Source organism: Triturus cristatus, chromosome 11 (genome assembly GCF_964204655.1).
Source record: "Triturus cristatus chromosome 11, aTriCri1.1, whole genome shotgun sequence".
NCBI classification, from domain to species: Eukaryota; Metazoa; Chordata; class Amphibia; order Caudata; family Salamandridae; genus Triturus; species Triturus cristatus.
The window spans coordinates 770,921,901-770,944,747 of NC_140594.1; the positions used below are offsets into that span (position 1 = coordinate 770,921,901).

General features: G+C 42.3%; 1 protein-coding gene and 1 long non-coding RNA gene across 2 annotated transcripts in view; one reads left to right on the forward strand and one right to left on the reverse strand.

The window, feature by feature from the left end:
- The first annotated feature begins 6,305 nt into the window (after positions 1-6,305).
- Positions 6,306-22,240, forward strand: LOC146785422 (uncharacterized). The gene is made up of 5 exons (XR_014970649.1): positions 6,306-6,508; positions 15,740-15,828; positions 16,026-16,115; positions 16,613-16,709; positions 17,131-22,240. It is a non-coding gene; the product is annotated as an uncharacterized LOC146785422 (long non-coding RNA).
- UNC5D (unc-5 netrin receptor D) overlaps positions 10,944-22,847 on the reverse strand; it is a 1,316,579-nt gene continuing 1,304,675 nt past the window's right edge. The window contains exon 17 of the mRNA XM_085634460.1: positions 10,944-13,098. Coding sequence (XP_085490586.1) covers positions 12,894-13,098 — 205 coding nt within the window. The 3' untranslated portion in view covers positions 10,944-12,893. The remainder of the gene's footprint in view (positions 13,099-22,847) is intronic.

Here is a 22,847-nt window from a genome sequence, read left to right on the forward strand (position 1 = left end):
TACCATGTCGGTTTCCGACAGGCTTTCTATGTTGGGCTTTCCGACATGGAAAACCTGTCAGAAAGTGACTGGGCTGGGCCCCCTTCACCCTGCAATAGGGGGTCGAGGGGGAACCTATGGTGTCCCCTATTAATCCCTGCGCTGTGTGGCAGGCACCGTGATATGCCTGCCACATGGTGCAGGGATTAACAGAAACTCCAATTTCTCTATGGGAGCTTGTGCTATGGCCAATTGACTGTCACAGCACAAGCTCCTATATAGAAATGGGATTATGCGACCGCCCCATGTGTGGTTGCATTGTAATAGCGGTGTAAGGACTGCCGACCGGAGGTCAGTCAGTCCAGAGACCGCAACGGTGTCGGGCGGACTTATGACCGCCAGACATTGTAATAAGGCCCTTAGTCTCTATATGACTTAATGTGCTCATTTCGACTTAGTTTAGGAAATAATCATGGAAGTTGCTGGGCTCCAAAGAACAAAGGTCATGTCCTTACAATTAATGATTATCTAAATTAAACTTACTCACTGGCCAATTCATACAAGTTGTACCTAAGAAGTTAATGTGTGATAGACACAAACACTGCATACACAAGGTAAAGGTTTTTGGGCTCTTTAACACTGACTTTCTAAATTCCTAATGTATATTTCAGGACTTGAGTAACCCATCTTACTGATATAGATACCATTAAATTCTTTTTAAATTGTGATTGAAACTGAACAAATTAATATTCGAAAAGGCATCTAAGATTTTATGAACAACTGACTATAAATTTAAAACTATCTAAACACTATTTGGCACTTGAGGAAAAGTAGACCCTCAAAAATCAAGAGTGCATGTGGCAGATTACAGTCTTATTAACTTTGATACTGAAGACATTAATTTAAATTGTTGAATCTGTGCCGTGGGAAATTGACGGAATCATCAGGCGACAATACTGCCAGTGACATTCCTACCACGAATGGTGTAACTAGCAAACCTGTAAAGGTGACATTTCCCACTGGAGGCAGGAGTAAGGTGAGATCATGTACTACATGTGGGCAAATATTAAAATGTATCATAGCAGGTTCTGTAATTGTCCATGTCCCACAGTGGCAAACAAAGTGCATTTAGTGGGCCTTGAAAAGCCTCAATTTGAATCACAATACACTTCCATTACCACTTGTTGTGTCGTGAACTTTGCGAACATGAAATACAATGTAAAGCTCTTTCATGTGAATTTAAGTAATATTCAGGAAATCCCAGTGACTGCATCTTCATCTGAATATGTTGATCTACTACTGCGCCATCATTTGTTGCTATTACATAGTAATGTATAAAAAAGGTAGAACTGTTATTAAACTCAGAGGTGAACATATGTCATGTGTAAGATAAATGGCATACAGAAAGATTTAGTGTGACAGACTTATATGATTGACTCTTATCCACATTAGAACACCACCATCACAAAGATGATCATGTTGCCATGTTCGATGGCGCATGTCATCTTCAACACTCAATAGGAGAATTCTATGTTGCACTTATATGATAGTCACATATCCAGTGCTTAATTTGAGCCTGTGATTTCGGTGCTCAGCTGCAGTACTTAATTGTCAACACTGGCACTTATGACAGTCTGCCACATGGTGGTGCTGTTTACTTAATTTAGAGATGAGTACAACAACAGTTTATTAGTACAACATACATTAAAATGACTAATACCTTGTTCCCAAGCTACTACTATAGTTCTGGGGGCCTGGAGTATCCTGAATTGTCACATTTGTAAAAGTGCGATGGTTAGTGGCTGGGTTAGTACTGTCACAGGCAGCAATGTCAGGGGCAATGGGCGGCTCAAGCGACAGCGATCTTATGACAGGGTCCTGACACTTTTTTTGTAATTAAGCACTGCACACATCACCTTTCACTGGTGAGAACTTTGCCCATATACCCAGTCCTTACCCTAGTCGGTGGCTGCATAGGATTTGACTTCACTCATCTCTCCATTTCTTTACTATAAAATGGCCGCCTCTTACGAATTGATTGTTCTGCTGTGTAGAACTTCAGAAGCTGCTCCTATTACGCACAGCAGTTTGCTATTAAACATTACTAAAGCTTTCACCCGATTGGTCTGTGCCAGCACGTACATTTAATGGGGCAACATTTCTTGCTCTGTGCTCTGGCATGCTGGGATTTACGCCTGCCACACAAAACGTTTTCCATTCCATAGAGAACTGTGTAATTCTTTTCTTTCCCCAATCCTGTTAAAAAGGCTATATAAACATTCTGCTGGCATCTCTAGCTTGATGGGACGTCTTGCGCCAGCAAATGAAGTTTAGATTAAGTACGTAACAGCTGGCTCCCCTGCCTCTCACCTCCTAGGGTTTTAATGCAAGTTGATGAGAATGCAGAACCCTTGTTGTAAAACCGTAAATTTGGTTTACGACTTTGTCTGTGCCATGAACTATTCCGGTGTCATAATTGCATGTCCTTTTTACGGATGCAGAGATTAATGTCCTCTAATTTATGGCCCGAAAATTAAGTTGTGGACTTTAGAACCATCAAAACAGTCTGTGAAACGTTGCTGCGGATATAAAAACTCAGCTTGCGGTGCAATTTTGTGCAGAACAGTGGGTCTAAACATGAGTCCGGTGCACGGAGACGCGTATTGGGTACAAACTGTTCATTTTCGGTGATATGTCATTTTAATATGCGTAAAGCATCATATTAGCGAACCCCTTTTCATGTCACCGTGTGCTTGTAGAGTGTGCTTGGGCGAGAGGTTAAATACAGGTGAAATAGAGCATTTGTGCACGAAAGGGTGGCCTGTAAGTGTGCATGATGCTTGGGTGTTGCGTCAAACACATCTTTGAATAGTATTGCAACATTTAGATAGCACGGGTGTGGGGCACTGAAGCGCTTGCCTATGTCTTTAACACTTTTCTATATGTGAAGCACATGGAAACTAGATGTGATTTGTCTAGTAATTTTACATATAGGTGCTGGTCCTTTTTAGAGAAATAGTTGCCTGTACTGAGACTTTTCCATGGTCGTTATTGTATTGAGTCACACCCAAATAACACTAAAAGTCCCCTTTACAAGACGTCTACATGCACTGTAGCTCTAGGCTGGCCTGGTAGCACTTTTTGGAGCCCTCTCAATAAGTCTCGCCAGACCAGCGCATGCGCTGGGTCAGGTGAGACCTAAAAAGGATCAGAAGGGAGCTCACCACTATTTGGTTTCCAGTGACTCCTACGAGCACGCTCTGCACCCTCTCCCAAAGGCCCGTCCAGATGGAATGACCTGGACAGAAATTGCTACTGTATGCACCAGCTGAGTGACTGGTACTGGTAAGACAACCACACATTGACTGTGAAAACCTCTCTCACTTTATGAACTTCGCAATCAAGCTTTGAAGGGGTGGGGGCACCCCTTCCCCTGAATAGAAGCATTACTGAATGTGGGCCTCTGCCACAGAATGCTTCGTGAGCTGTTTCAAGACATTCACACTTTATTATCCAGCCAGCTTCCCTGCAGAAGCACCAATTCCTTCACTTGCACAGATATGAGTCAGGGCATATCTCCTCATGCAGTATTCATTCTCTGCATTTTGCCAAGAGTTTAAATAAATATGACTTTTTAATTTCCACTGCATACGACACATTTGAAGTCTGCACACCTAAAACGGCGGGTTAGGTTTGTGCTAATTAGTGTATATTGTGACGAAGCAGGAAAGACTGCTTTATGATATATCCCATTGGCAAACCAATGGAATTGCATCCATTAGAGAGACAAGCTCGTTACCTTTGATGTCCACGAACCTGTTCTTTCCTGATGTCTCTGATCTCAGTGCTACTACCCCAACACTCAAAAGACCACCACAAAAACAAACCAAAAAACCAGAACCGATAGAATAACAATGAAGTCGCAAAATAAAGAACTGACAAAACACTCTTGATATACAGATAGAACCACACAGACACACACACACACATGCCATAGCTAAATATATATATACAAGGAGTGGCCTGCGACTGTAGTGAAGTATATATTTACTATTCCAAATCCACTCTCTCTGTTTTACTAGGATAGGTTATACAGTGGACCAAATAAAATATAACTGTGTTTTTAGTTTTTTTGATTCACTTGTTTGAAAGTGACTGAGCACACTACGGGGATCTGTCTCCATAGAAAGATGGTCATCGCAGAGATGGTATTTGTCGGGGTTTATCAATACAGGAGGACAGATCTAAGTCCCCACATTGTGTGCTACACATGCCACATGCACACACACACAAACACATAATACCTGCCACAGTGGAGGTACGAAATATTGAATTGGGAATACCCACTTCTCACGATATCACAGCAAAAATATTGAGGGCCAATATATCAACAGGTAAGTATATATTGGTAAGTATAGGATCACTAGTTTTAACTCCACATATAAGTAGCTTGAATATATATATATATATATCATCAAGGGTATGTATGTATCTTCAAGGTATGTAAATATGGAGTTAAGAATAGTAAATCTATACTCACCTAAACCCTTGATATTTTGGTCCTCCATATATTAGCTACAATATTCTTGCAAATCGATATTCCCTAATCGATACTCTGGACTACAGCCAACTACAAACCGAACTAACTTGCAGTCATTAGCAACATCCACAGTGTCTCTCATTAAAGCATTAATTTCACACGATATCTAGAAACAATTCGAACATAGTCACATGACACGAGACCTAAATTGAGTCATCCTATATACACCTGAACCCAACAGTTATACACAAACAGCCATTATTAACCCCTTCGACGCGCATGACGGAACGGTTCCGTCATGCACGTCGGTTGGGCTGTGCTTATGACGGAACCGTTCCGTCATGGCCCCGCCCGCGCTCAGAACCTTCAGCGTGGCGCGGAAATCCGCGCCGCGCTGAAGGTGTTAACACACAGTCAATTCTCACATACATACCTTCGGACACGACAGCAAAGTAAGCAAAGGAACACAGACTAACAAAAATCTTCACACAAACAAACAAAAAAAGAGAGACAACCAGGCGTATGCACTTCACACGTGGACGCCCACATCAGCCCTAGCAAGGAACATGATACCAGGCCCTCCGCAAAGGATCAGTCTTGTCACTCCAGCTGCAGAGACATGGGAGCACATCTTTGTGTGCAACTATAGAAGAATCAATTAGAAGAGGACAATTGGAAGGATAAACCTGCAAGTAGGCCTTTGAATGTTGACCAGCTATCCAGGCATTATTGCATGGGTCATATGAACTCCATCACAGACCTCATTTGGTTCACTGGTCTTACTACTGACATGCCTACACATCTCAGGGTAGCACTCCACAGCATTTCATTGGCCTCGGTTAACAGGGGCGTAACACAGATCCCTGCAGCCCTTGTGATGCAGTAGGGCCCTTAACCCTCCAGCGGGCCCAACCACTCAAGGGGGCCCTTTGAGCCCAAGGTCAATGTATATCTGTGAGATATTAGAGACTCAGGGGCCCTTCATCGCATTCTACAGGGAGGCCGTATCATTTTGTGCTACACCACTGTCTCCGTAGGGTCTCACGCACGATGTAAGCACCGGGGCACATTCAACAAGCATTTGCAATGCAATAGGTCTCTCATTACTGAAAGTTTGAGCTATTGCTGTTGCAAACAATAATGCAACGCCAATAGCTCAAACTTTCAGTAATGCAAGACCTATTGCATTTTCAATGCTTGTTGAGGGCTGCTATTGAATGTTTGAGATAAGAAGCTAATTGCGTCATGTGCTGACTGACAGCACTCGTGTGGGTGAGAGAGTGGTGGGTAAGGGTGCTTGCTGTGTCTGTGCAGTGGAAGCATGGTCTGTGTAATCCGGTGCTCGTGTACATTGATGCAATGCCCTTAGTCCGAGTTATATAAAACTGCAACAACAAAAAAAGTGCTTGTGGGATCTGCAGCTGCCAAGATTCTCAGGTCCAGGCGTGATGTGCCACTCAAGGCCAGCTTTTTTCAGTGAATTCTGGGACTTGTAGTCTAATTCATTCTATTATGAACACAGAACTGCATTTCCCAGAATCCAAAGCAAAAAACCTGAAAGCAAAGCAGCACAGCATAGACCTAGTGTTCCACAAAGCTGACAGTTGGAGTGTTTGAGGAGTGTTCTGCTTGTTATGTCTGTAATACGGGGGTGTTGTGTGTGACATGGGTGTCTGTACGAGCGGGAGATCTTAGAAGTACTGTTGGTGTGGGTGTGGTGACTGTCGTTGGGCTGGCTGTGTCTGTGAGAGTGTGATTAGAGAGGCCTCCGACTGCTGCTCGCAGAGAGGGCAGAGCATGTGGGAGGCTGCGGGTCCTGCTGGCAAGGGGAGGGGTAGAAAAACAGCTTCTCGTTCAACCACCGCTTCACATGCAGAGCCACCTAAGATGGAGTCACAAGTCAGACAGAACTTCCACCAGGAGTGTGAAGCCGGCCTCAACCGCACCATCAACCTCAAATACCATGCCTTCTACGTGTACCTGTCCCTGGTGAGCAGCGGCTGGGGGCGCGGGTTGTGGCATTGTTAGAGTGCACGCACGTGCCTGTGGGACGAGCGTGCCATGACTGCCTCGGTGCCTGCATACTTGTCTTCATTGAGCGTTTCACGTGGCTATGCTCCTCTGTCCTTTGTATATATGGCGTTAGTGAACGTTTGCGTTTTTCATGCACACCAGTGTGAGGGGGCTGACTGCTTTTTGTGCTCTTCCCGGTGTGTTACTTGCCTGCCTTTACCTAAAGTGCCCCTCTCTCTCGTGCTGTGAGTAGATATGTAGATTTGTGTGTCTGGGGGGGTGACTGTTTATGCATAGCCGTTGGTTTGGACCTGGTGGGAGGGTTTATCTGAGTGCACTTTATCGTTTGCTTCCAACACGTTATTTGGCTGCATGGTTGCCATTTGTCAAGCTATTTCTAAGGTGACCCTTCCAGTGCAAAATAAAACAACTACCATCAGCACACTCTAAACAAAGCCTTTATCCAATATCTAGACATGTTCCGTTTTTTGTGCTCCTGAGACACCTCGTCTATGTAAACAAAATCATTGAACCTGGAACCCATAACTATCAAATTACAATGCACGTAATTGATAATAATTTACATGCCCTGAGAAACGGTGGTGTGCGCGCACCACAGCGAGACATATGGTTTCAATTATCGCTCCTGTGTCTGGGCACGATAATTGAAACCACATGGCAGCGGTGCGCGTAATAGACACCAATAGGCCATGGGCGGAGCAATGCGCCCGCCTTTGGCCAATTGCGTGCTGTCTTTGATAAAAAGACGCACGCAAAGGCCAATAGCGTGGCCCAAAAGGAAAAGCACATGCACGAGCGTGTGCGATTCCTAGGTCCGTTTTCAAACCCCGTACACAGGAGGTCTCTCACTGCGCACTATAACGCTAGGCGCGAGACCTAATAAGGAACATACAGCCACTTTGGCATAGGTGGGTTAATGACTAGCAGGTTCTTGGTCATCCTAGGCCAGTGCACTTTTAGCGGTACTAATGACCCACATTAAGGTGAAACACAGCAACTAAATGGTGAAAAGGTATCAACGGTACCTAATACGTATATTAGCAGCAAACACAGAACCAATCTATCAACTAGGTGACACCTCGAGTGGTAAACGGTATCTGATACTACAAGTTTGCTTCCATGAACAGATTAATATATGCGTCCGTTTTTGACATTTACCTTGAAGTGCACTGTACCGCTAGGTACACGTACAAGACAATACCCTTTTCATAGGGTGAACATTAAGACATTGTCTGCCTGGAATACACCATTAATACACTGGGAGAGAGAATTCCCCCACGTGCCGCCCAAACCTGGATTCTACCTGCAGCGCGAGGAGATAATGGAGCCTGCAATGAGCAGCATATGCCGCCATTTGCATCCGCGCTCGCGCTCTCCTCGCAGCAGTGCCACTGAATTATGCTCCCTCCGCATTCGGCGGCGAGCCGCTGGAACAGATGGCCAAGGTTTAATTCAGAATGATGTTTCCATTACAATATCCTGCGCTGCCTGGCAACTGTTTGCACTCGCCCGAGATTCCTCAAAGCAGCTCCAGGCGGGCAGGGTTTCTGACAAACGAAAAGGCTCGTGCGCAACATTTTACGAGGCACCTCTAGCCTTGGTGGGCACCTGGAGTTAGCGCGAGGGCTATCAGGAGGAACCTTAACCTAAGGGGACATTTTTTCCCAGGCAGCGAGCTTCTTAAAGGCCCTGCGAATTGGTTATTAATGATGAGGCGGTGGACATCGCTAATTCCACTAGATGGTGCCAGATAAATGGATCGGATTTTTGTTTTTTTCATCCTGTAGAACCAGTGCTTTAAATGGGCCAGTACCAGGGCTCGAGTCGGGGTACCACGCGGGTGGATGGTGTCCCCACCACTTATTTTACCGGGAGCTCGATAACTGGAGCAAATGGAGTCACACATTCACTCTTTGGCCTCTCTGGGGCGAGATCAGAGTTCATTCAGAACGCTGCTCACGCGCAGGCTTCTCTGATGCAATTGCATCTAAGGGGTGAGCGAGGGGAGGCAATGAGTCTGATGGTGCAAGCCACCTTTCGTGACATCACTTCCTGTTGTCCCCCCACTTCTTTTTTAGGACTTGTGCCCTGCCCAGTAATGCCCTGTACAGAGTACCCGCACTTTTTTATTCTGGGGTTTTATGTAGTAGCCCAGTGCACGAATCTACGTGTCAGACTTGTTACTGAAAATCGAAGAACCTAAGAGACAATACAGTAAAATCAGGATATCAGACCCGCCATTTTGTGGCACCATCAGAAAGTTTAATCTACATGGACACGTTTCACTAGTTAGAGAAGAGGGTTACTTGGTGCTGAATATATTAGAAGAGAAAGGCTGTGCGCTCTCAACCTCAAAGATAACTATCTGCTCCGAAACCTATACAAAGTGTCACTAGGGAGTTAGAGGTGAAGAGGGAGAGCTGTATTATATCATGCGAGAAAAGAGAGTCCTTCAGCTGAGCTAGGCCTCCAGTTTTCATTTGGTGATGTCCATGTTGGGTCATTTCGTGTCAAGTTTCTCTGCTCTATTGTTGAAGAGACTCTTAAAACTGAAGCAAACTATGTAGGTGCTTCATTGTTTTCAAGCAAGACTGTTGTTTGGAGTGTTAAATATATTGTTTCCACACCATTGCTGCATGGTGAAATTACGCTTGTCTCCAGCTATGATCTCCTTAAAGTTAGAATTATTTTTGATGACTTTTAAAGATTTGGTTGCCTGGAAATTGAGCTTATCTTCTATTTTAAACCAGGGCTGACTTATTTGGAAATTAGAAGCGTTCTCACCAAGTCTGCGAGTCTGAAATGTCTTCAGTCACATCTCATGCTTAATCGTTAAGCTAGCTAATTTTTGTGGGCAGTAGGAAGAGTCGGATATGCAACCGATACACATATTGGTTGTACGTCAGACTCTTCCTAATGCAAAAACACATTCATATTACCCATTGTAGGGTGTAGTATGTAGGGGTGGGTGACGTTTTTTTACACCCACATCATTGGGTCAATTTTGGAAATTTTGCCCTTGGTGAAGGAGTGTGACATTGTCCTACTTCGTCCGACCACCTTCCTTATGATGAATCTCTGCTTTTAAATGTCCCATGAGAGGACATCAAGGAGCAGGAGGTCATGACAGTCTGAAGCCTTATGTAATTACCCAGTGAAAGGTGCTGGTAAAGTCCACAGGTACCACTGTAGGAGGCAAGAGGGTAGGGTTCACTGTCTTCTGAGCGACAGGCACAACTCAGAGCCAGGATAAGTGGGCAGACTGCAAAGCTTTGCAGGGGTGGTGCATCTGTAGGACTCTGTAAATCATTTGCCAGAGCAAAGGACACGGTCGGCCTCCAAGTGGTGGTAGCCTTCCCACTGCCCATTGTGGTCCCTCCTGGAAGCAAGAAGGTTTCCCGCTGCCACAAAGAGCTGCTCTGTGCAGGGATTTTTTTGTTTCAATTCTCCCAAAGTTTCAGAAAATGTTTAATGAAGTTGCCAGTCATCTAACATCGCAACTTCACAAACTCCTAGAAATGGCCAGGCTAAATACATTTTCAGCAATGCTATGTTAACTGTGGCTTACTGTTTAATGTGATGCAGTGACCTCAATGATCGACTTCCACCTACCCTGCTAGGGTCGCATATTATGGGTTTGGGATTACCTGACAGGCATAACACCACCCCTCAATAATTCTGACTCTTCCATTCACAATCCTACACTCTTCGAACCACCTTCCATTAAATTGATGGGTTTCTATTTTGTTTCAAAACATGAAGTGTAAGGAACTACCCTTTGTATCTACATCCTCACGTTTGCCACACTTCTACTCCAATCCTGGTTGTGACGCTCCTGAGAGGATGATGGTGCAGGATGAATGATATTTATTGATCGAGAAGCACCCTGCAGCTGATGTAGTAATAGCAATTGATCTAAAGTTTCAGGTCAGGCACTTAAACAGAGAAACAGAAAATATTCAATTCTCTGAACTAAATCAGGATGAGACTCCACCAGTGGAAAACCCTGTCCCATATTATCTCAGTGGTGGAAGTTATTCCACCTGTGGAATCTCCTCTCAATTTAGTTCTTTTGTTTCGAAACACGGTTAAATTAGAACTGAGCATTTTGTGCTAAAATAAGTAATAATTTACCTTAGAAATATTGAGGCAGTAGAATTGCTGACCATTACTGGATGAATGTGAATTACAAATCCATCTTACATGCCTGAAGGGGAAACTCTGTGCCAGAAGATGCTCAGTCACACTCCAAACTCGCCTGTCGAGCAGACGCATAAACCTCGTATGACTGTGAATCGTTGCTAAACCACAAGGTGATCATTTGGGGAGCTTCACCTACCCGCTGCTTTTCATTTTTTTGCAGTATGCTAATATAATTTTTTTTTCACTATACTGCTATTTCTTATCTTTTCTTTTTTAATCCCATTAAGTAGTCATAAGCAACCAACATTGGCTTCTCTGCAATGCATTAATGGGAACAAGGCATCAGAAACAGTGAGCTCAGGGAAAGTCTATCTAAACACTGAGAGGTGATTATGTCAAAAAACAAAAGTCTTTTGTTGAACGTAGCAAATGGTCAATTTTCTATGGTATGGTCCAAGGGCAGCAGATACAAGAGTGCAGTCAAGTACATTTCGAAGAGTTTCATTGTTGGTTGGTAAAGCTTGGTGCTTCTTTACTTGTGCCACAGATGGGAGCTATTCTAAGAATATTCATGAGCTTCTATTCCAGTAAATTAAAACACTCTGGATCCTGCTGGGATATGGACAGCTTGTAACAAAGGGAAGGCAAGTCCTGACAAAACTTTACCGACTGTAACTATAAAAGCTAGGTTCATCACCCCCATCAGTTCAGGCAAAACACTGTCCACTATCCTCAAAGAGGAAGAATGCAAGCAAAACACATGATGTCAATTGTCTAGGGGAAAAGTGAAACTACATACCCAAACATAGCTCTAGACTGATCCCAGAATTGACCACTTGTCCCAGCCTTAGCCCAACAAAACTAACTATTTTTGGTGAAAAGCTAGGAAAAGGCCAGGAGTGAAACATACCAAAAGCAAAGAAGGGCTCTTAGAGTGTTGTTTACTATCATGTTGGTCACCCCAGCTCATAAATACATTGTCCTCCAACAGAATCATCATTAAATCAAGGATAGCAGAACAAGCTCATTATATGACCATTAGCTTAAGTGCGATGGTTTTGTCAGTAACAGAAGTGTAAAGTGACATAGAGTTTGCAACCGCACACAGACCCTAACTGCCTTCACATCGCATGTTGCCATAATCAACCTGATAGTTGAGCAGTCTCAAAAATGCCATGGTTTGCAATGAAAGGCGTACTGCAGTTCACCACGCTATTCCAAGATTGGAATTCAACCGCAGTGACATAGCTACCATGGGGATGGCAATATTTCACTAGATCTGGCCGCTGAGAGCCAGACATCAGCTCAACATAGATGCTGGCTATTAGGTCGAGAGGATGTGGGCGATTTTCAGTAGCAATCACTTCCCTCAAGCCCAATATTTCAGATCAGCAGTACTGCTTATTTAATTAAAAAGAAATGGTGAAATGGTTTTTCGGGTTATGTTTGGTACTCAATTCATCTCAAAGTATGACTTGCAAATTTCACAGTTCCAAATTTCCATCCTAAGGCATGCATTGTCTGGAAAACAGTTAAAAGTGCTGATATTGTTGAATCCGCTCAAGAACAGAATCAATAATAATATCACTTTCTCAGCCTTAGGTTATATTCCGGATGATTATAATGTATGCACTTTCTGAACGAATCCTACTGACACAAAGGGGTATACCCTGCAAATGAAACAGACGTGTAGACACTCTAGCAGATTTAGAATTCATAGGCGTGGAAGCCTTTGAAGGAAGGATTTTCTAGAAAACTTTAAACCTTTGAAAAGTAGAGCATGCACAATATTTTGGTTGGGTGTCTATAATGATGATATCTGAAAAGTTGGGAGTACTGCTGCTTTCATTAGTGGCATCCAATTTCTTTTTAACTAGGTCCTCTTCCTTCCCCACTCTGAGGAAATTGGGGAATCCCAGCTCATAAACAGAAAGGAACTCTGTTGTTTGTGGCAAGTTGGGTCGATTAGCAGAGCAAGCTCCTCAGGATGTCTCATGCCTGGATTAATGTAGGTGTGATCTCACCAGACTTTGAATTTAAAGATCCGGAAATAGGACGTACAATTGCATCACCAGACTTCTGCATGTAAACAAAAATCATCCTTTTATCCCCTCCTGATGGCCAAAAACTCCTTCTGAATGCAAAGTCTGAAAGCTGTCCATTCGTCCTTGGGAATTGGAGATGGGGAGACCGGTTCTTAGAGTCCATTCTGCCGGCTGTAGCTAAAGTCTGGCTCCTCCATGGGAGTCTCTGTGACGAGTGAGATTTTGGAGTGTGTCCTTCCTATCTCTTCGAGGGCAGAGGCTAAAGAGTCCAAGTCTCCGTCGTAGGGATGCTGAGCTTCCCAGAGGTCCAAGATCACGGCAGACGGGCTGCTGTATGTTGCAAAGTAAGATAAATTCCTGGAATAGAGAAAAGGAGAGGGCACAAAGCATTGAAAGATGAGTGAAGTCTGGTTTGAATACAGAAGGACATTGACATAAAAACACATTTTTATGCATAGTAGATTTTCATTTGAGCTCATGAAAAAGGGCACAACCAAAGACAGGCCTGAGCTTTATCCCAACCCAAGATTATCTATGTCTTGAAACTCAAAACCACCTCTTTTGAATTTGTTTTTCTATTTTTTTTCTCATATAATATGTGCTTCTTAGTTACCTGATCAGTACACCTTCGTGTGATTTAACAGTAACTGGAAGATGCCATTAGGGAACTGTGAGGTTGAGAGGCAACAGAGAGTTGTTGGAGAGGAGAGATGCCATAAGGGGTAGACCAATCATGGTAGAGAGTTGATGCTGAGGACAAATGTAAATGCTCATATTTTCCTTAGCCCTTCAGTGTACCTTGGTTACTTTTACCATGTGTTTCCTGATTGAGTAGACAATATAATAGAAGCACAAGGCAATAATGTAGTATGTGTATACTCATTAAAATGTTGATCAATTTGTGTGAAATATACACCCACCGCATAGGCATGCTGTCACAATTGTATTTGAAGCTTTAGCATTCAGTAACTGATAATGAACATGGGCCTTCAAGGTTGCTATTTTATCCACAAGATGTAATCAGTGTAGATGGATTAATAGATGTGGATGGGAACAGCACAAGCCAACATGTGTTTCGTCTGAAAAGACTTCCTCAGGGCCGTTGGTGTGGTAGCAACAAAGTTTGCTAACACATGGAATGTTATATCAATGTAGGAATTGTATATGAATAGAATAGGAAAATCTCTGAAAACTCTGATATTGTATATGAGACCAGTCCAGAGTATAGGGTATCCCAATGGTGCATAAAAGGTATACGTGGATAAGACAAAAGTATGTGAATGCTGAAAAAGAACATTTCTGAGTGGCTGAGTCGCTGAAGTAGGATGAAGCTCAAACAATACAAGGTAAAGGATGTCACCGTGATAGGCAGTAATAGAAAATTCACAAAACACCCCTTTGAGAAGAGGAGTCCTTGTGCCAAGTTCGCTTGTAATGTCAAAGTTCACATGCAACCCATGGGATGCCGGGAACAACTGCATTGTATTTTTCTATGCACCAATCGTTTAGTTTACTTTTTATAGGTGCGAGCTCCTTAAAATACCAGTTCAAGGAGCTAGCACTGCATCGTTTCACTAGGCTGGCTGAATAATGGAGATCATCTCCTTTATAAAAGGCACTGCATCTTTATATCATGTACAGAGTGTTAAGAGAGGTGGGCTTTATAGCACCAGTACAGGGGGTGCATACTAAGTCAGAGACAAGCACCTTGCCAGAGTCGTGTTCTTATATCTTTTTTCGCCATAACGTATCTCTGTGACCTGGGTTCATTCCCTCCTACAGGCACGGAGTGTTTGCCCGACCTGTATTAAAGCAGCCGACATGTGATGATGTCACTTCCACAGCAGTTTTTTGAAGAATAACGCATTTAAAAGCAATCCTTTGTCCCAGAAATAACTGAGTCCAAGCGTGTTCACAACCAATACGTTTGCCCGCTGGAATTATGCAGCAGGCGTCAAAAAATTATGCAAAGAAATGGCAAATTATGCAGAATAACGCAGCACATTTTTTGATCGCACTACTTCATTATTTTGTTATTTTTACTAATTGTAACACTGTCTGGGTAAATATTTCACCTTATTAGTACATGTTTAAGCAAACACGGCAATAAGCAGCTCAAAAATGACTACTAAACTTTTGCAAAGGCTTCCACTGCCCAGCAGCACACTGCCATGATTTTAATAACTTTTGATCAGTTTCGGCTAGAAATAACTTTCTTGTTTAATATATTCAGATTATGCAGCAGATGAGGCAAATCCTTAACTTTTCAGAAAATGCCACAGCCACAGAATCATATAATTCTAGTGGCCGTGGTTATAGGCTAGCAGAATGGTGACTGGTTACGGAAGATTCGCATCAAGCTAGCTCCCCTGATACTGTGGCATTAGGTCAGGGCCAAAAATGAAACTCTTCTTAAACAGGAAATCATTAACAATTGCTAATCACTAGACAAAGCTCACAGCATTCCGTGGCAAACATATGTCTAAGAACAATATGCATTGTTGTTGATGCGGGGAGCGTTTGTCTTTATATTTAAGATTTCTGTGTTTTAAGCGCTTCTCTACAATGGGGGAGTCAGACTTTACTATATAGGCACGAATAAACGTTTATATCGGATGGGGGTCCAAGTGCCGTCCGCTGAGGTCTGTAAGGCTGTGTAGGTATCTTTAATATATAGACAGGAGATTTCATCGCCCTGTAGTGAGTAGATATCGTGAATCTTGCAGGGATATGCATGTCTCACGATTCTAGGTATAACTTATTAAGTGAGGAACTTACTGCTGTGCAACACACATGCAGCATAAAACATTACTAAGGATAGCATAATTTCTGTATACTATCCTGGCAAAAGAGAAAGAGACTAATTTCAATCCCTTTTCACGTTAAACATTGCCTCTCTTTACTAGATTATAAGACTGTCCTTGTGAATTTATCCATGTTTTTGTAGGGCATTTGTGATTTGGCTTCGCTGACATGACACTTTTTATATTGCAAATAGGTGGCCGGTCGAGATTTATTGTGCTCACAATCAGGATTGACGATCGAGTATAAACCATTCTACACAAATTTGCGCGTGCATCACAGCTGGTGAGACCTCTGACAATAATAAGAAGTGGTATAATTTATATAAAGCAGGGTTATATACAGTTTTCCTATACTGATAGCATGCATTCATATAAAATCCTTTTTCTATAGGACTATGTTTACTGATTCTTTTAACTTTTTCAGTTAGCTCCAACTGTTCTCATTTGATTTAATGTCTACTCTTGCTTTGTCCTATGTAGGTGATACTAACATCGTTGATGGACCTACTCATGTCATAAGCCTACGTTTGAAAAGATCTGAATAAGGATTATATTATATCTTACATATAGGTATGATATAATGTGATTTCATTTAAATCCAGCCTTACTAGACATGCATAAACATCATAAAAACTGCTTTTTTATCTTAACTTGTTCTATGAATTTGGGTTTCAAAATTTAACAGTTCTCTCTCTGGATAATATGCGGATGCGGGAACTTAGCCCTATTTCTTTGAAGACAAACAAGTGTTGATTTTCTTAAGACTGATAGTAGGTCTTTTTAGGTGAGAATTATGTTAGAATTTGAGACATAGATGCATATTGTACGCCTCCTTTGACTTTTGAACTAGTGCCTTTCTTTGAATTTCAGATTTTAATTATAAACAATCTGATGGTTGAATTTAATGGTGATAAAGACATTTCTCTCTTCATGAAATTATGTTTTTGGAATTTGAATAGCCATTGACTTACATTTAGAGGTGAGATACATTAAGTTATATGAATTAACTATGACCTGATGCTTCGAATTGTTTTAACTCATTTGGTTTCTCCTGCTCTTTATTTTAGTCAGGTTGAATCCTATTTTTCCGTTATGAGAAGATATCCATTCCATACTCTTGAATTACCAATTGAATTTCTGAATTTGTTTTGCTATTAAGTGAAGGTGAGACTGCAACTAGTATTTCTAGATCTATTTAATACAGTCAGATCAAAGAAAAGGATTGCTTTGAATCTCGTTCTAGAAACTGTACAATTAATTTTGATATGAAGATGGTCTTAATTTTAACTCTATATGTTATCACTCTTAATCCCTGATGCTTCCCTTTCCTGATCCCAAATAGCACAATCAACTCCGAAACTAAGATGGTTAGAATTTTAAATTTTATATGTTTTTCCTTTGCAACTGTTTGTAATTTATGGTGTACTGTGATTAATATTATTATTTTTTGCAGGTTAATTTAAGCATATTAATATCGTATAAATGTGTCTAATGTTTTGTAATTTATGTAAGTTTTGTAACATGTGTTTTTGTCCATCATTTAATCAGTCTCATATAAGTGTTTTTTTTGTTTTTTTTGTTACAGCCCTGAAGAAGTTCCGTTATTTGTTTATACTGGAACGAAACGCGTTGGCTGTCGTTGTATACTTATGTCATCTATGAAATAAAAGTAAAAAAAAAAAAAAAAGAAACATTTGGGACTTTGTATCCTACGTTGAGTGCACCTCCATTTGTAAAAATTGTTGGGAAGGCCTGACTTATTATTTAGCCCACATAGTTCCACTTCTATCTCTAAAAAGCATTTAAAGTCACATTTTTGACAGCCTGTAGTCAGCGAAGAGAAAGTAGCGTAGTGGTGGAGAAAAGAGTGCTCGCCTATATCCCATTAGTGACCACAGGTTCAATGGAACCTAACCTACAATATCCTTTTCAGCATCGACACAAAATTTGTCTGTCATGGTTCAGATTCAACATAGTACATTTCCTGGTCAAGTATCCCAGCAAAGCATTTGATGAATCCCTTATCCTTGTGATTTGAGCTCTGTACTTTCCACATTTCACCTTTTCTTCTTCTGTAAATTATATGCGATACCCAGGCAAGCACACTTACTTCCACTGCTGAGGTCGTTTAACATCAGAAGATATAGGCCTGCCTTACTCTATCTTCAGTTATTGCAGTCAGAATATATTTGTCTCATGGCTTACAACTTCATTTCTGCTGTTATTAGGTTGAGGAATTTGGTGGGGAAGTCATTTAATCAATGGCTTTTATTGTGGTACTGTACGTCGACAGATCCTTTTATCATATTGGCCACACCTCTATAATTTATTTATGATTTGTTCTTCGATGGGTGTTGTGCTTCAAATGCTGATCTGGTATATGTAATGATGACGTTTTCATTTTATTGCTAGCTTTAAAAAAAACAATTATGTGGAATACTGTATGGTTTTTAATGAGATATATTGCAGTGAAATGTTCATGTATTTAAGCTTATCGATTTTTTAACCATATAAAGCTTGTTTTGATGATGCTCCAATGTCACTGGTATCAAGGTGAATTTAAAATATGAGCATCCAGTATTAGCCATTTGATGACGGGTAAAAAGATCTGAACCCCAATGTAATCTGTTACCTTTTTTGTGAGTTTAAGGCATATCCAGAACCCCTTAGGCTGCTGTATCCAGCTAAAAAAAAAAATCATCACATCAATTCTTAAAGAGGGTCACCTATTATTACCATGCAGTTCACCCCATTCCATGGCGATGTTCTACCGCCAAGTGTTTTGGCTAGTTTTATAGTTGTTATATAGTGCAAATTTAGCCTAATGACATTAGAGCACTATACAAGAGAACCGTCTTTGTAACACCTTTTTGGTAGAGTAGATACGTGAATTTGTCCAGAACCAAAAGATGCTGAGCCATGGTTGGGACTCCAACCTGGCTCTCCAGTTCCAAAGTCAGCAAACGCTAGGTCACATCTACTAATGTAGCATGTATGCATGCTATACTAATAGTAAAGCCTTGAAAAGGCGTTTTAAATAATGTAAAAAGGACTAAATAAAAAGTACTGCTTTCAAATTGATATGACAAACGTTCAATAAATAGTTGGGTGCACCCCCGTCAGTCTATAAATATTAGCTTATGTGTGTGAATTATTGTAAAATGAACACTGGGAAACCACATTTGAGGAAACCAAGTCGTGGAAAAACAATTTTAAAGAATAGCAATTTCAAGGAACAATCCAAAATTAAATTAAACTTGGGTTGAGTTTAGGACTAGTGTGTGTTTTATAGGTTCTGGGATGTTATGTTATGTTATGTTATGTTAAATGGGACTTTTATAGCGCAACGGCTACTCCAAAGGAGTGTCCCGGCGCTTTTGTGCTCCAGACCAAAGAAAGAGCTGGAAAACATAACAGTAAAAAGAGCAGGGGCCTAAAGAGGGGGCAGATTATCCAGTGAACAGCCAGGTTTTTAAGTCTTTTCTGAAGGCAAGCAGGTTAGCGGTGTTTCGTAAGGACACCGGTAAGGAATTCCATAGCTGCGGAGCAAGAAAGCTAAAGGACCGGCCGCCTAGCCGAGCCCTTTTGATGCGTGGCACCCGAGCCAAAGCCAAAGCTTCTGACCTGAGGGATCGTACAGGTCGATAGAAGTCCAGCCTCCTCTGAAGATATTTGGCACCATTGCCATGCAAGGCCTTATGGGCGAGAGTCATGGCCTTGAAAAGTATCCTCTTCCGCACCGGAAGCCAGTGAAGGGATACGAGGAGATTGGAGGCACTGGTGCGGCGGTGCAGGCCAAAAATTGCACGAGCAGCAGCGTTCTGAGTAACCTGCAAACGCTGGAGGAGGTATTCAGGCAGACCCAGATATAGGACATTTGCATAGTCCAATCTGGACCCTATGAGTGCCTGAACAGTGATCCTCCGATGTTCCTCCGAGAGAAGGGGAAAGAACTTGCGCAACATTCTGAGTATCCCAAAGCATGTTCCCGTAAGAGTGGAAACCTGGGATTTGAGCGAGAGCTCGTTGTCAATTTTAACCCCCAGGTTCTTAGCCCACTTAGAGGACTGAGTGGGAGGGAACATGTCAGCAGGCCACCATCCCTGCCAATCTGGTTCTGATGGGCATCCGAAGAATAGTATTTCGGATTTGTCCGAGTTGCATTTGAGGCTGTTGTGTGAAAACCAGCTAAAGACAGCCCCAAGGCACTCGCAGATCCTTTCTCCATCGAACTCTTCGCTCTTACGACAGGTGAATAGAAGCTGGGTGCCGTCAGCATAAGAGACGATCCGGGCCCCGTAGGACTCCGCCAGTGTCGCCAGAGGGGTCATAAGGATGTTAAATAGAGTGGGGCTCAGTACAGAGCCCTGAGGCACTCCGACTCCCAATGGCGGCATCTCGGCGGACCCGGGTGGGACCCAGACCGTCTGCCGGCGGTTGGCCAGAAAGGAACGAAACCAGTTGAGCACCGTCCCCCCTAGACCGATGTTATGAAGTCTAGTGAGGAGATCCTCGTGGGGGACGGTGTCAAACGCCGCCGACAGGTCTAACATGACTAACATCACCCTGCCTCCTGTGTCCAGCACCTCCTTCACGATCTCCGAGACTTCCAGGAGCGCCGTCTCGGTGCTTAAGTTGGAACGAAAGCCCGATTGGGATTCATGAAGTAACTCATTAGACTCCAGGAAGTTAGAAAGCACGCTGTGCACGTGTTTCTCCAGGATCTTGGTCAGTGCTGGAAGGAGCGAGATTGGCCTATAATTAGAAGGCGCCTCTGGATCAAGATTGGGCTTCTTGATCAGGGGGATGACCATGGCTTGCTTCCAGGCCTGGGGCAGAAAACCCTGACTCAGGGATAAATTGAGGATAGGATTAGCTATAGGATTAATGACATCTGCCATTTTCGCTAAGAATTTTGCTGGACACGGATCTAATGGTGAGCCTGATTTAAGGTTCCTCATCAAGGCTAAGGATGCGGCAACCGGAAGGGGAGGAAAGTCTAGCAAAGCTGGGCCAGGAGGAGACAGGAAGACTGTCTCCGTCGGCATCGTAGATAAGTCATCTAACGCTCTCGACGGGAAAGAATCCTGAATTAGCCTGATTTTGGTGGTGAAGAAATTGGCAATAGTGTTAGCCCAGGTCTCCACCGGGGCACCCTGAGTAGAGGTTGTCCGGGGGCTGGTGAATTCACGTACAATTGAAAAAATCTCCTTACAGGAGTTAGCTGCGTCTTCAATCCTTTTAGCGAAGTAACATTTCTTGCCCTGTAAGATAAGATCGTGGTAGGACTTCATCATGATTTTATAGCGTTGTTTGGCTTCAGGCTCATACTGGACTCTCCACGCCCGCTCAGCAGCTTTACATTGCCTACGAGCGTGGGCTAAATCCTCCGTAAACCAGGGGGCAGAGACCCGCCGGGCAGCAGATCTGGGTGGCTGTGAGGGAGCGAGCTCATTTAGTCTGGCAAGAAGCCAGGATTGTAGGCTACTGTTTAGGGGGATGAGGGTTATTAGGGATCAGGAATAACTGGCGTACGGGTATAGAAAAGGGGTTTTAGTGTTCATAGATGGGTAGAGTGCAGAGGTAGCTTTTATGGTTCACGCATGAGTTGTGTTTAGGGGTGTGAGGTCTTTTTAGGTTTCAGAGATAGTTGGAGTGTAAGGGTGTTGAGGGGTTTTGGGGTTCATGGATGGGCCGAGTTTAGGGCTGGTGAAAGTTTTAAAGATTTAATTATGGGTAGCTGTTGGGGTGGAAAAGAGTGTTTATGGTTCAGGATGGGGATGGAGCTTATGGTGGTGAGGGGTTTACAAGATTCAGAAATGTGCACAGTTTAGATGTAGAAAGGGAATTTCACGTTTCAGGTATGAGTAACTTAGGGTGATGAGGAGTTCTAATGGGTCATGGATGGCTTATGTTCAAGGGCGGTGATGGTTGTTTAGGGTTCAGGGATGGGTGAAGTTTGGGTGTGCTGAGGTGTTTAATGGGGAAGGGCTTGGTGGCTTTCAGAGGCTGTGAGGGGTCAGCGATGGATGGATGAATCAGCGAATTAAAAACATCTGTAGTAATTGTTTAACACTGTAAAATATATAAATATCAAATCATGCCCCTGAATTAAAACAGTGAAACAAATATCTCCAACAAAACTGTTTCTGAAAGTAAGAACTGGAAAAATTGTATTTACACTTAAAAAACAAGCTTTCAAAAAGTTGATGATGACCACAAGACATTTTATGGATTAGATTCTAAGAAACGGTAAATGTCAATAATTCTGAAAATTTACATAAAACAGTTTAGATGGAATGGTTTCTCAGTAATGGTATTCCATGAAATCATGTTTCTATAAAATCACATTCAACCAATATTTGCTTTTGCAGCTGTAGATCCCCAGCAGGAGATGAGACAACTAATTGTTTATTTGAAATCTGAGAAGTATAAAAAAATATAAAACTTTAGCTAGCACAGTGGCAACCACCAGCCCTGCTTATATTTAAATAAGAATGTATTTTACACTCTTGAGTGTATAAAGAACCTTGCACAAAATTTGGAAGCATGAACATTCTGATTTTCTCTTGAAAAGTCTTGGTTAAGATATTTGTAAATGCAGAGAAATCATTATTTAAAATTGGTTGTTAAATTCGGCCTGATGCTCTAAAATCAGTTCTCCGGCATCTCACTGTAGTGTTAACTGTTTCATAAAATAAATGAAATGTAACCAATGTTTTATTATTCTCCTGAGATGACTTTATATTAGGAGTTTTTATTTATTGCATTTATTAGTGATGCCCACAATACTTCTTTATTAGAAGTAATTTCTAATTCAATTCCAGTCTCACTACATGTTGTTAGGCTAGGTCTGGGATTTAATTTTCACTTAGTGCATTCTGGGTGCTGCAACTCAGTTTGTTTTCTGTGAACCAATTGGACTCTCACCTGATATAAGGTGAAAAAAGACATTCACAAACGCAGAAGTATGACTACAATGTTGCATTGGCCGAGGTGCATAGAATGGCTTTATTGAGAGTGCTCACCAACAGAAAACACAGAAGATGAGACACAAAGTGGTAAATTAGAGCATCTTTTACACACAGTATCATCACTGTTAATTACATTGCTTTCTGCTTACCAGTCCTCCTTTTATAACACATGAAAACTTGACTCCCTCTGTGTTCAGTTGGACCGCTCTCAAAACAGAGAAATTGGCTAAATGTACACAGATTCACCGGGACAGATAGTGAAAAACCAGGACTGTGTCAGCAAAGCCAAGATCCCTGTTCAACCTACCTGATATCAATGATTTGTAAG